Here is a 14,843-nt window from a genome sequence, read left to right as displayed (position 1 = left end):
ACCTCAATTTATTGTTGCTTATCTTCCAGTAGATTCCTGTAGAAGAGTTAATGGGAGGTCAGTCTTTGAGTTCTTTGAAGATGTTAAATAACTTTTTTACACTTAAAATTTTTTTACTTACTTTGGTGTAAAGTTTTGGATTGGAGTAATTTGACAGGAAGTCTCTCCCTAAATAAATTTCATGCCTACACATACTACCTCAATTCACTTTTGGGTGCCTCATTCTTTTTTCTTTTTCTTTTATGTTTGTTTGTTTGTTTCTAGTAATCTCTATACCCAACGTGGGGCTTGAATTCATGGCCCCACGATCAAGAGTCAAATATGTGCCAGCAAACTGCCCCTTTGGGGCCTCATTCTTAAACCAAAATGAATTGTAAGATCTGGGTATAGGGTAATGTAAGCTAGCACTGCCAGACATAAATAAACAAAAATTCATGGGGTTTCATTTTGTTCATTATATAGCCTTTAATTTTATCCTCTGCTTTTAGCATACTGTCCCTGCCCCAGCCATGCCTATGGTCTCCAGCCTTAACACCATCAGAGAACAAAATTCTAGCATTCTGCTGGATATGGAAAGTGGTTCCTGAATGGACAGGTTGGGAAAGAGGATCCAAGAGCCTACCTGCTTTTTATATAGATTTTCAAGCGATAATCTTCTTTAAAAAATCGCATGCTCATCCCTATTTAGAAAAGTTCCTGATGCCTCTAATTCTTGAGACAATCTGGGTTCTGCAGCAAAAATTATCTTGGGTTTTGTTTTGTATTCAAACCTATTAGTTTTATCCCCTCTGCTTAGTCAGTAGTCATCTATCTGCTTTCAAAATGTAGTCCCTTCTCTGTTACTGTCTTTACTTCTGCTGTTTGAATTTATGATGTTTTTGTTATTTCACTGATGTCTTAACAAGGTATTAGGAGGAAATAGTGGTAAACAAGGGCATTTGTTTAGATATATTTAATCAGAGAACTCAAGGAAAGCATTTGTGTTTTTCTTTGTCTTATTAGGTGAAGTTAAAGTCCACACTGGCCCGCCTCTGAAATGGCTAGCTTCAATCACACTGGTGTTAATCATATAGTCTTCTATCTGCTGGGCATTCCAGGCCGAGAAGACCTACACATGTGGATTTCCATCCCCTTCCTCATCTCCTATGTCTTTGTCCTTCTTGGAAATGGTCTTCTCATCCTCATTATTCTCATCAAGAGCAGCCTCCATGAACCTATGTATCTTTTCCTCTGCATGCTGGCTGGAGTTGACATTGTCTTTGCCACAACCACAGAACCCAAGGCATTGGCCATTTTTTGGTTCAATAGTAGGGAGATCTCTCTTAATAGCTGCATTGCCCAGCTCTACTTCCAGCATTCCTCCTTCATTTCTGAGTCTGGCATCTTGCTGATTATGGCATTTGACCGCTACATTGCAATATGTTACCCACTGAGGTACACCATGATACTCACTCATTCTCGGATAGGGAAAATTGGTGTGGTTGTTTTCTTGAGAGCACATTGTACAATTTCCCCCATGATATTTCTTCTGAAGAGGCTGACTTTTTGCAGAAATAACATCCTACCACATACATTCTGTGAACACATTGGTTTGGCCAAGTATGCCTGTGATGATATCCATGTAAACATCTGGTATGGATTTTTTGTCCTAATGTCCACAGTGATCCTAGACATTGTCCTCATTTTTGTGTCCTATGCTCTGATACTCCATGCCGTCTTCCATATCCCTTCCCAAGATGCTCGCCACAAAGCTCTCACCACATGTGGCTCCCATGTCTGTGTCATTGTCCTTTTTTATGGGCCTGGGATCTTCTCGGTTCTCACTCAGCGCTTTGGACGTCACATCCCGCTACACGTCCACATCCTGTTGGCCAATGTCAGCATGCTTGCTCCACCTATGTTGAATCCCATCATTTATGGGGTTAAAACAAAACAAATACGAGAGCAAGTAGTTTATGTGTTGTTTCCAAAGCAGAAATGACTATGGGGTGGCAGAGTCTGGTTTCTCAGAAACTTTGGTCCTTCCTGAGATATGCTTTCATAGCAGCAAACCAGAGAACTAGAAATGAGTCACAGTAGAAATGGTTCATTGAGTTATGGGCCTCTGGAGCAACTTACCCAAGACTGTGAGACTTGCCTCCCTCCCCACTCCCCCTACAATCTGAAAGCAGTCCCTGTGGGTTGAATGGGATACTTATAGCTCATTATTTGGGGGAAACGACAGGTTTCTCTGTAGTAGTCATGTCTAACTCTGTAATATTCAACTCAACTTTAGAAACAATGTAATAGTAAGTCTCATTTACATACATAGTAAGTTTTCTGTCTTGAGCTATGTCAAGCCCTGAGACCTCTCACCACATGCCTGCTGGACACCTAAATAAAATCTTCATTCCTTCATATGCTTTCTCAAATTATGGGCATTAAGAGAACAGTAAGAGAACTGTACTCCTAACTTGACATTTTGAAAGTTGTTTCTCAAAAATCATGCCCCTTAAAGTGGTACAAAATAAATTCAGACTTCCTTGCCAACAACAATTTCCACATCACTTTCACACCATCTGTGCTTCAGTCTCAAGGAGCTGTCTGTCTCTAATCTCTCCATGTCCAGTCATCTTGTCTTGATACATTTTCCCTAAGTGATTCACTTGCAAGGAATGACCTCTTCTTTACTTGAGTTTTTAATAAATTTCCTTTATTCATCTTTCAAGGCCCAGCTTGGTGTCATCTACTCAGTGAGATTACTATATAACCACCTTCTCTCAAGAAGAGATGTGACATCCTCTATTAGATGATACTATATTGTTGATACTGCTGTTGAAAATATTTACTTCTTTTTATATAAGGATTCCATAGAGAAATGATAAGAACAAAATGAAAATTGCACATGATCTCATCACCCAAAGAAATTTACCAGTATCATTTTGATGTAGAATCTTCTAGATTTTATATGTAATTCTAACTCTTTTTTAAAAATATAATTTATTGTCAAATTGGCTTTCATAGAACACCCAGTGCTCATCCCAACAAGTGCCTTCCTCAATGCCCATCACCCATTTCCCCTCCTCCCCACCCCTCTGTCTACCTTCAGTTTGTTCTCTGTATTTAAGAGTCTCTTGTGGTTTGCCTCCCTCCCTCTCTGTTTGTAACTATTTTTCCCCCTTTTCTGGTCTTCTGTTAAGTTTCTCAAGATCTGCATATGTTATTCTAACGCTAGTAACTGTAACAATATACACATATTCAGAACTTACACATGATTCTGTAATTTAATATTATTGCATAGACCCACAGTGTGGCTATTTTTATTTTTTATTTTTCATTTTTCTGTGTTCAGCTCTTTATTTTTTTATTTATAGTTTATTGTCAAGTTGGTTTCCATATAACACATAGTGCTCTTCTCCACTAGTGCCCTCCTCCATGACCTTCACCCCCTTCCCTTTTCCCCATCCTCTTTCGGCTCTAAGTTTGTTTTCAGTATTCAAGAGTCTCTTATGATTTGCCTCCCTCTCTCTCTCTTTTTCTCCCCCCTTCCCCTCCCCATGGTCCTCTGTTAGGTTTCTCCTATTAGACCTATGAGTAAAAACATATGGTATCTGTCCTTCTCTGCCTGGCTTATTTTGCTTAGCATGACACCCTCGAGGTCCATCCACTTTGCTACAAATGGCCAGATTTCATTCTTTTTCATTGCCATGTAGTATTCCATCGTATATATAAAAGTGTGGCTATTTTTAAGTGACACTAAATTTGGAAATCCATAATAACTTTAATGACAATATTTTATATTTTTTAATTATTTAAAAGTTATGCTTACAATTCTTTTTTACATTAGCTAAGGTAGTGCTTATCCCTTTACTGTTTAATACTTATGTTTTTCTAATCATTAGCAATATAAATGCTGTGCTAGGGACATTTTTGTACATAAGGCTTATCTATTCTTTGTGCAGTAAGCTTTGCCTGTTTTTAGCCTTAAAAATAATTACTAGGTTAAGGGTATGTAGACTTTAGGCTTCTCTGGCACATTGAAAAAAGAAGTTATTATTAATTTTCACTCATAAATACATGAAAGTGCCAAAATTTATTGTGCCCTTACTAGCATTTAGTAAGTAGTTCTAGTTTTTAAAATCTGCCATGTGACAGAGTAAAACCATTTTTGTTGTTCTTTCCTTCGAACTGATTTAGCTAATAGACACATTGAGCAGTTGTTCTGGAATACTGTATGCCTCTGCGGAGTAATAGTAACCATTCACTGAACCTGTGCAAAACTTATTTCATACCTTATCTTATTGAATCTACATCAAACTCATTATTGCCAGTATTTTATTCATTTTAAAGATGTAATTCGAATCTCTGAGAAGATATATAACTTCCCCAAGGTATTAGTATTTATTGAAAATATTTTCTCAGGTTGTTTAAACTGCAAATACTGCAATTTTCTTTGGTTGGTTTGGTTGACTTTTGTTTTACCTAAGGAGATATAGTGTTATGCCCAGATTTTCAATATCGTCCCCCAAAACCAGAAACCGCCAGGGAGACTGAGTCACACATGCAAAAGCAAAGGGCTTTATTATGAGTTTAGGCTGGCCGGGCCTAAGCTTGGGCTCACACACTTTACCAACACAGTGGATCCATGCTGAGAGCCCCGAACAAAGGCACGGTAGAGCCTTTATGGGTTCGCGAAGGGGGAGTTACAGGAAATTGTGACACAGGTACAGTGACCCAGTCACTATCGCCTATCAATATTGGCAGTAACTTTAACCGTACATTGTTACTTTTGATGGGAGCCAATCACAACATTTAGAGTATTGACCAATTACAAAGTGGGCCCAGGACCCTCACGTAGGGCATGACTAGCCTTCTAGGCCCGCCCTTAGAAATGTTAAGGGTGTTAGCTGCCCTTTTCTGATTGGGTGTTACAAGGGTGGTCCCTTCTGCCTTGGGCAATGTGTGCCCTTCTATTGTCTAATGATTCTGAGCAACTGACACTTAGGCCTTCAAGGTCAGAGGGAAACTTGAAACCTGTCATAGAGTCAGTTTGGTTCAGACCTGCGTCCTTACAATAGTATAAAATATTTTCAAGTCCATCGTTCTTTTCCTTTATGGGTTTTATTGTTTTCATCTTAGGCTATTTTCTTCAACCTATGATTTGATTATTATATTTCTTGTTTTTTATGGTATACTTTTTAAATTTACTTTTTCAAGAGCACATATGAATAAATAAACAAAACTAAGACAAGAAAACAAACTTCAGTGACCAATAACCAGAAAAATGGGGCATACTTGTTAAGTTTTAGTATGTTTTCCAGTTTTTATATGATTATATCTTTCTGTATATATGATACGGTTCACTTTTTTCTGTGACACATTTGTCACTCAATAAAAAGTGTTGCAAATTTTCTAACATGTTTTATGAGTTAAAGAGTAGGTACAATCAGCTTATTGTACTGTTCAAACTTTCTGTATACATACCAATTAAATGACTCAGCAATTTTTGGGGAAAAGAGTTAAATTCCTCGCAGTGATTATTTGCCAGTTTCTTGTAATTTTTTTCCCTCTGAGACAGCTAATATTTGGAACACAACAATTTTGAGATTGTTTGTATACTGTTTGGTTGAATATGATTGTAGCTGTGCAAGTTTTCTGTTGATTAGTGTTCTCTTATAAACCATTTGCATCCTTTACTCCCAAGCATTTTGTGCTCATATGGTTTAGGTTGATGTCCTTTAAACTGCATGAAACTGATTTTTTGTTTCCCTGATATCTGATAATCTTTGAATTTTATCTGATAAGTAGAGTCCAGTTATATTTCTTATGAATTTAAGATATTGTTTTTAAAGGTTGATTCTTTTGCCTCCATTCTGGAATTCGCTTGGCTTTCTTTCTGTAATCTCTTTGTTTCTATCTCCAGGTTTCTAATGACCTTTTTAGCTCTATTTAATAAGCTATTTAACCAATCTACTGATTTTTTTTCATTTCATGGAGTGCATTAAAAATTAATAGATATGATTAAAATATTTTTAATGTTTATTTTTTGAGAGAGAGGGGTGGGGGAGGGACAGAGAAAGAGGGAGACACAGAATCCAAAGCAGGCTCCAGGCTCTAGGCTGTCAGCCCAGCGCCGGTCATGGGGCTCAAACTCACAAACCATGAGATCATGACCTGAGCCGAAATCACAACTGACTGAGCCAGCCAGGCACCCCAATAGATACTATTTTTTAAGAACAGTTTTAGGTTTATAGAAAAACTGGGTGGCAGTTACAGAGTTCCCCAAAACACCTTTCTCTCCCCCTCTTAACTTGCTCAGAGTTTCTCTTATTTGTAGGATCTTGCATTTGTGTAGTATATTTGTTACAATTAATGAACTGATACTGATACATTATTATTAATGAGTCCAAAGTTTACATTTATAGTATACTCTTTGTGTTGTACAATTCTATGAGTTTTGAAAAGTGTATAATGACATGTATCCACCATTGTATAGTATCATACAGAGTATTTTCAAAAAAAAATCTTTGAGGGTCATCAATGAAAATGTTCCATTAAGCCCTTGCATAATGGAATGAAAGCATTAGTCCTGTATATAAAACTATATTAATAAATTTTCAGTGGATTTGATTTTATTAACATTTTATCATGGTGTTGTAAACACAGTTGGTTGAATGGGCGGTGAAGGAATAAATGGATGTTTGAGAGAATCTTTAGGATTCCAGCTCCTAATACACTTCTGTGCCTCCTGGAAGTCACAGTTGAAGAGGGTGAGCTAGAGTGAGGTGTGGGACTTTAATGAAAGTCTCTAACCACAATCCCATCCTCTTCCCTGACCCCTTCCCTCTAAAACCTCTTTTCCATCTCCTCTCCTAAGCTCATTCTATTCTCTATATTCTCTCAGCCTATTCAGACAAGAAAGTGTTCAGGGCTTATTGTTATGTCACTGGCAGTAGAAGGGATCCTAGGGGAGAAGAAAGTCACATGAATAAGTCTGTTGTCCCCAAAGATGCTTGGAGAAAGAATAATTTGCCCTGCACTTCCTCCTCCAACTTAATCTCTCAGCCACTGCACACAATTTGCTTGCTGTGAGAACACCTTGCAATCCAGGCAGGGGCATGACTCCAGTCTGTGGTTCCTGATGGCTGTGATGGACAGTTTGGGTAAAGAGAGTTGGTTGGTACTGAACAGGATAGCCTGGTGACTTTCTGGGCTTTTCTGTCCATGGGCATCAATGGTGGGGTCTGGCTGAGTATGGGGATAAAAAAGTGGAAAACACTGAGTTTACTGATGAGAGACATGGGGAACATGCCTTCATAATTTGGTAACCCTTTAGGCACTCTATTTGGAATTGTCCATCCTCTGAGAGCAGAGTCAGAGAAGACAGACAAAAATATTCCCCTGGATGCTTTGTTGTATAGTGGAAATACTAGTGGAAGGAGAGGCATGAGACCTTCTTGACTCTTTTGTGACTTTGGGAAAACTGCCTTTACTTCTGTGGCCTTGGTAAATAAAAATTGTATGACAAGGTTATTCTAAAGCAGGAGCTGGCAAAATTTTTTTTTGTAAAGCACAAGAGTAAAAGTGTTAAGCTTAAAACATGGTCTCTGTTGCACCTACTCTACTCTGTCCCACAAAAGCAGTCCTAGACAATATGTAGATATGGGAATGGCTGTGTTCTAATGAAATTTTGTTTATGAAAAAAGCAGGTGGTGGGCAAGATTTGGCCCACAGGGTGCAGTTTGATGAGCCCTGTTAAAAAGAGCCAACCAGAATTGATATTTTGTATCTCTGACTCATGTTTGGGTAAATCAAGAGTGGAACTGGTGAAGCAGGAGTGTGTCTTTTGAGATGCATTTCTACAAGAGTCCCTTCTGGCAGGGAATAGTCTCTGGAAGCTTTATCTCTTGGAGAAAACTAATTCAGTAAGAGGAGAATCAGTATGCTGAATAAAGATAGGCACATTTATGACTTCAATAAGTCATAGCTTGTCTCTATGAGAGTGAATTTGACTGGTTAGTGACTGTGTATGGATTTGGGTGGCTATTATGTGAAGGAAAGTTTAAAAATGTATGTGAGTGTGCATGTGTATGTGTGAATGTGTTCACAGTGAAGGGCTGTTTGTATGAATAGTGAAAATGTGTGTTAGTGTATAGATATTCATCAAAATTTGTATGAGTTAATGTGTGTGGTACTGTATAAATGAATGTATGTGATAATATGCATCTGAATGGAAGAATGTGTGTTTGTATGTGGATTTGTAGCAGGCAAAACTGGAATTGAACCCAGGTAGGTCTGACTTTAAACCTCTATCATTTCTCCTATGGTACATTGTCTTACATGTCTTAGATACTGTGGAATAAATAGGAAAATTAGAAGAGAGTAAGGAGGAAGTTAAGGAAAGGTGGTGTAGATAGTCCACAGAAAAAAATGGAAGTTTTTAAAGCTAACAGAAGCTTTGATTCTAATAATTTTGGATTCAAATATCAGCTTTTCTACTAACAAGTTATTGGACTTTGGGAAATTACTTATCTGAGAGTCAGTTTCTTCATGCATGAACTAGTGATATGTTCAATTTCATAGGTTTGGTGTGATGGTTAGAAATAACATATCTAACAGTCAGTATTTAATGGTTGCTATTATCACACAAATGTATTAATAATGGAAATTGGAGATCCATAATAATGAGAAATTAATTTGGCATTTAATGTAAATCTAAAATTAATTTTAGATTTGGCAAGGATGCTATGATGGATTATTTTAGAGAAGGAAGCTTTAGCAGCAGATTTGGGTTGTAAGTAAAGTGGTTGGGGTAAAGATTAAGGGGTGATAAAAGGATAGAAGAAGAGAGAGTGCATCCCTTCTTCTGTGACACCAAAGTGAAGGGGGAAGAGACCATTGAACATATTTACAGATGAAGGAGAAGGAGCTGGGGTGGGGGTGTTGAAGTTAATAGAATGACATATTAGTAGGAAGAGGTACTTAAAGAGAAGGTTGGAGTCCAGTGCACAGATGGAGGTTTGAGCCTTGAATTGGAGAAAAAGAGTAAAGGTGATTCAAATATAAATAAATGTGTAGATGGCAGAGTGAGGATGGAGAGGTTAAGGGAATGAAAAATGGATATTTTTACCGTTTTTTTCCTTGAGCCAGAGTCAGGAGATCACAATCATCTGATGAAGGGGACCAAGGTGGAATAAGGCAGATACAAAGTGATTAAGAGGATGGTGTGGGTAGGCAAATTCTAGCTCCACAATTTGCTAGCCAGGTGACCGTGGGTAGGGGATTATTTAAACCCTCCAAGCTCTTTTTGCTCCCTTATCAGTAAAATGAGGGAAATAACTACAGTTATCTCATGCTGTGGTGATTAAATCAGCGCACATGCAGCCCTTAGTACAGAGACCCTCCTAACTGATCTGTATTTATTTTCTAGCCTGCCTCCTCCATTCCCCACCCATCCTACACAATATTGCAAGAGAGAGAGATAACTACAATGCTAACTTCACCATGCCACTCTCTTACTACAAACCCATAAGTGGCTCTTACTGCTTCAACATAAATTCTAAACTCCTTACACCTATACTCAAAATCCTCAATGATTTGGTCGCTACCTCACTGCCTAACATTATTTTCTACCATTTTGTATGAAGCCTACTCTGCTACAGTAATCCTGAATCATTATAATTTTCCTCCATAATCTATGTCCTTTCAGATTTATGTGACTTTGTTCATGTTATTCACTCCTCATGTGACTTTACTTGGCAAAACCTTACTTCTTCTTCAGGGCTCATATTAGGGTGGCACCTTTAGAAAACCTTTTCTGAACTTCCGGGAAGCTCTCCATGTTTCCACAGCTCCTTGTGTTTAACTTTTCCTTTATGCTATCCCTATCATTTAGATATTTTGCTTAATTGTCTCCTCCAGGTAGGTCCTCTGGGAGTCATGGTAGGTGCTTATTAAATTATAGTCAACTCAGTTTCCTTTTGAGATACATAACACATCCAGATGGTCAAAGTGGAAACTGCAATGTTTGTGGTTCACAGCTCTTAACTGTTTGTAACAACCGGAGACTAAGATCTATGGCATTGTAGGGCTGGAACAACTCTCTTACAGATGATCTAATCCAACTTCTCCCCAGCATTAGATTTAAGGTGATATAAGAGAGATCCAGAGCAGGGAAGTATTTTGCTGAGATCAAATAGTATATAGAATGTCAAAGAGTTTTAACCCATGTTTCCTGACTTTCTGACCAGGAGGATCCTTTCTACTTCTCATCCAGTGACAAGTGATCTATTTTTACCTCCCCTACTTCAACCCTTTTCACCTCTTTTGGCAAAATAGAAGTGACTGCAAATCTTATACACCAACATCTAGGTGACTTCTCCTGGGAATGGCAACCCTCAACCACACCAGTACCAGCCACTCATTCTTCATTCTGCTGGGCATCCCTGGCCTGGAAGACCAGCACACATGGATTTCTCTTCCCTTCTTTATTTCCTACCTGGTTGCTGTCTTTGGGAATAGCCTCCTTGTCTTCTTCATCATCACTGAACGCAGCCTCCATGAACCCATGTACCTCTTTCTCTGCATGCTAGCTGTGGCTGACCTAATCCTGTCTACTACCACTGTGCCCAAAGCCCTGGCCATATTCTGGTTCCATGCTGGGGAGATCTCCCTTGATGGCTGCATCACTCAAATCTTCTTCATCCATGCCACCTTCATTGCTGAGTCAGGGATTCTGTTGGCCATGGCATTTGACCGCTATATGGCCATCTGTGACCCACTGCGATATACTGTGCTGCTCAGTCATACAGTAATCATAAGGGTTGGTCTGGCTGTGGTCCTGAGAAGCTTCTCTGTGATACTCCCAGATGTGTTCCTGGTGAAGAGACTGCCTTTCTGCCATAGCAACATGCTACCACATACCTACTGTGAGCACATGGCTGTTGCCAAGTTTGCTTGTGCTGATATTCGTGTCAATGTCTGGTATGGCTTGTCTGTTCTTCTCTCTACTGTAGTGCTAGATGCCTTGCTCATCTTGGTTTCGTACGTCCTCATCCTCAACGCAGTCTTTCACCTCCCTTCCCAAGGAGCTCGGCAAAAGGCTCTGGGCACATGTGGCTCTCACCTTGGGGTCATTTCCATGTTCTATTTGCCTGGCATTTTTACCATAATTACCCAGCGGTTTGGGCATCATGTTCCTCTCCATACTCACATTTTGCTGGCCAATATCTGCATGTTAGCCCCACCCATGCTGAACCCTATCATTTATGGGGTCAAGACCAGGCAGATTCGAGAGCGTGTGGTCAGTGTTTTGTCTTCACAGTGGAAACATGAGTCTGTGTGACTGATCAGGGGTATATTTACCACTACGGGTCTCACATTTTCTTTCTCTGTTTTGTAGAAACTTATGAACTAAGGGTTCTACTGACTGTGAATAAATGGATTTATCATGACTTTGAAAGATAGATTGCCATGTTGCCTTTGTAGAGTAGTGTTTAGAAAAGAGTGTGAGCTATTTTGGATATGATATCAAGAGTATATAAGATAAAAACAAACAAGTGGGACTATATCAAATCAAAAAGCTCCTGCACAGCAGAGAAAGCACTCAACAAAATAAATAGGCAACATATGGAATGGGAGAAAATATTTGCAAACATGTACCTGATAAGGGGTTAATATCCAAAATATATAAGAAAACCATACAACTCAATAACAAAACTCAATGGTAAAGGAACTTGACTTAAATATGGGCAAAGGATCTGAATAAACATTTTTTCTCAGAGAAGGCATACAAATGGCCAACAGGTACATGGAAAAGTTCTCAGCATCACTAATTATGGGAAATGCAAATCAGAGCCACAATGAGACTTCACCTCACACCTTTTAGCATAGCTATAATCAAAAAGAGATAATACATGTTGATGATGATGTGGAGAAAAGGAAACCCTTTTACACTGTTGGCAGGAATGTAAATTGGTAGAGTTGTTAAGGAAAATTGTGCTCCTCACAAACTCTAAAACTGAAAACTAGAACTGCCATATTATCCAGAAATTCCACTTCTGAGTATATATATGAAAGAAATAAAATCAATATCTTGAAGAGATGTCTGAAGACATGGAAACAACCTATGTGTCCACTGAAAGATGAATGGATAAAAAAATGTGATACACACACACACCACACACACACACACACACACACACACACACACACAGGAATACTATTCAGTCATTAAAAGAAAATCCTGCCATCTGTGACAACATCGTTGAATCTTGAGAACATTAAGTAAAATAAGTCATATAGAGAAAGACAAATACTATATGATTTCACTTATATGTAGAATCTAAAAATAAACCAAACTCATAGAAACAAAACAGATTGGTGGTTGCTAGAGATGAGTAGTGGGGGATGGGGAAAGGGGTGAAGGTTGTCGAAGTGTACAACTTGCAGTTATACAATGGAGCAGTTCTAGGAATGTAAAGTACACATGACAACTACAGTTAATACTGTATTGTAGATTTGAAAGTCTCTAAAAGAGTATATCTTAACAGGTCTTACCACACACAGAGAAAACTTTAACTGTGTGAGATGGTGGAAGATTTAACTAACTTTATTGTGTGGTAATCATTTTGCAACATAAATGTGTCAAATCATTATGTCGTATACCTTAAACTTACAAAATGTTACATATAGCATTCAAGATTGCTTTGGCTATACTAGGTCTTTAGTTGTTCCATACAAATTTTAGGATTGTTTGTCATAGTTGTGTGAAAAGTGATATTTTGATTGAGGTTACATCAATTATAATTGATATGTGTCAATTATATCTTATTGCTGGAAGAAAAAACTGTGGCAATATATACAATGGAATATTATTCAGCCATAAACATAAGAAAAACCTGCTATTTGTGATAAAATGGATGAATCTGGAGGATATTATACCTAGTGAAGTAAGCCTGACACAGAAAAACAAAGTGTGGGATCTATCCATCTATGTGGAACCTAAAAAATTCCAGGAGTAGAGAGTAGAATGGTGGTTCCCGGAGGCATAGGAGTGGAGGAAATAGGTGTTGGTTGAAGGTTACAAACTTTCAGTTATAAGTTTGTATAGATCTGAGGATCTAATGTACAGTATGATGACTCTAGTTAATATGTTAATATATACTGAGAGTTGATATTAAGTGTTCTCACTACACATACACAAAAGGTAACTATGTGAGGCAAGGAAACCGTCGATTAGCTTCATTGTGGTAATTGTTAAAAAAATACATATATATTTAATGGACACAGTTTTATGTCACTTATACCACAATAAGCTGGAAAATTTTTAAATATAAATACATAGTTTCATAAAAGGATGAAGGAAGAAAAGGACCTATAATCTCTAAATTCCTTGATTATACCTTTACCATAGGGCTGTGATAGAATTAAAAGTATAAAGTATAAGCAGAATCTTAAGTATGCATGACATAGAGTAAGAAGTGAATAAGTTTTTAATTTCTATCTTAGCTTGTTTATCTTTAAAAATTTAGCGTAATAATTTCTGCCTCTTATAATTGAAAAAGAAACTGTAGAATCAAAGGAGATCACAAAAGTCAGCAGGCCTTATTTGCATTTTAAAGGAAAATATTAATCACAACTGGAATTGGTACTGGTAGAATCCTCATTTCTCAAGTCAATTTTGTTGTGACCTATGAGGTATACGGATCATTGGTTAGTAATTATTGATGGGGAATTGATAGTAATTATCTATAGGGAATTATCGATGGGGAAGTTGAGATACTATTATCTCTACTACTTAATTTCTTTCAAGTCCCTCTTGGGGACCAAGAGGATGGTAGTATGTTATATGTGTAATGGACATCTCTAAGTATTGGGGTAATCTGATATGCCAAGGTATTCAGATTTTGAGAAATGAGAATATTTAAGTTTATATCATGATGGTTTTCTCCCACCAGTATATCAATTAAAGGAAACAAATCATCATCTATATTGGTCAGTTCCAAGGCAGAGACACAGAAGCAGAAAAGTAGATTATATAATTTACCCATAAAATATTTTTCTCTGTAAACTTGACATGTAGAACCCAACCATTTCCCAGTATATCCCCATTCATATGGAACTGAGCTCTCCTTTTCTTCCTTCAGTTTATCAACCAAAGCATGATTGACTTTGTCAAGTTATATTGATTTATCTCTGTAATGTTGTCATCTTGCCCGAGGATTCTGTTCTTTTTATCCTTTCTTCAAAGCACTTTCTGTCCAATGTTAATATAGACATTACTCATACTTACAAATAACTGAATAAAATTTAAGGTCACTGACATCTTTGTACAATATCTAAATTTCATGAAATGAATAGCAGATTTACTGAAGATTAGCAGATTTCCTGAAAGCAATTTGAGATTCTATTTTATTAAAAGAAAAAAGTAATTCCAGGATAGCTAACATACAGTGTTATATAAGTTTCAGGTGTACAATATAGTGATTCAGCGGTTCCTTACATTACTCAGTGCTCATCAAGGTAAGTGTACTTTTAATCCCCTTCACCTATCTCATCCATTCCTCCATCCACCTCCCCTCTGAAAACCATCTATTTGTTCTCTATAGTTAAGAGCCTATTTTGCTTTTTTGTCTCTCTTTTTTTCTTTGTTTCTTAAATTCCACACTTGAATGTAATCATATGGTATTTGTTTTTCTCTGACTGGCTTATTCCACTTAGCATTATATTCTTTAGTGCTATCCATGTTGCTGCAAATGGCAAATTTTCATTCTTTATTATGGCTGAGTACTATTCCATTGTATACATATAATAAAATATACATATTTCTATATATATATACAGCTCATCTTATTATCCATTGA

At 37.5% G+C, this 14,843-nt stretch overlaps 2 protein-coding genes across 2 annotated transcripts; both read left to right on the top strand.

Annotated features, from left to right (window-relative positions):
- Nucleotides 1–1,036: 1,036 nt before the first annotated feature.
- LOC115271834 (olfactory receptor 52B4-like) lies at nt 1,037–1,981 on the top strand. The gene has a single exon (XM_029914800.1). The coding sequence runs from the start codon at nt 1,037–1,039 to the stop codon at nt 1,979–1,981; it is 945 nt and encodes a 314-aa protein (XP_029770660.1).
- Nucleotides 1,982–10,366: 8,385 nt separating this feature from the next.
- On the top strand, nt 10,367–11,323 carry LOC115272596 (olfactory receptor 52B4-like). The gene has a single exon (XM_029915625.1). The coding sequence runs from the start codon at nt 10,367–10,369 to the stop codon at nt 11,321–11,323; it is 957 nt and encodes a 318-aa protein (XP_029771485.1).
- The last annotated feature ends 3,520 nt before the right edge of the window (nt 11,324–14,843 follow it).

This window comes from Suricata suricatta, chromosome 11 (genome assembly GCF_006229205.1).
Source record: "Suricata suricatta isolate VVHF042 chromosome 11, meerkat_22Aug2017_6uvM2_HiC, whole genome shotgun sequence".
Lineage (NCBI taxonomy): Eukaryota > Metazoa > Chordata > Mammalia > Carnivora > Herpestidae > Suricata > Suricata suricatta.
The sequence above is the reverse complement of the archived record's forward strand: the minus strand, read 5'-3'. Positions and strand labels throughout refer to the sequence as shown.

Coding starts and splice junctions, on each gene's coding strand:
- LOC115271834 (XM_029914800.1), top strand. CDS start 1,037: ATGGCTAGCTTCAATCACACTGGTGTTAATCATATAGTCTTCTATCTG.
- LOC115272596 (XM_029915625.1), top strand. CDS start 10,367: ATGGCAACCCTCAACCACACCAGTACCAGCCACTCATTCTTCATTCTG.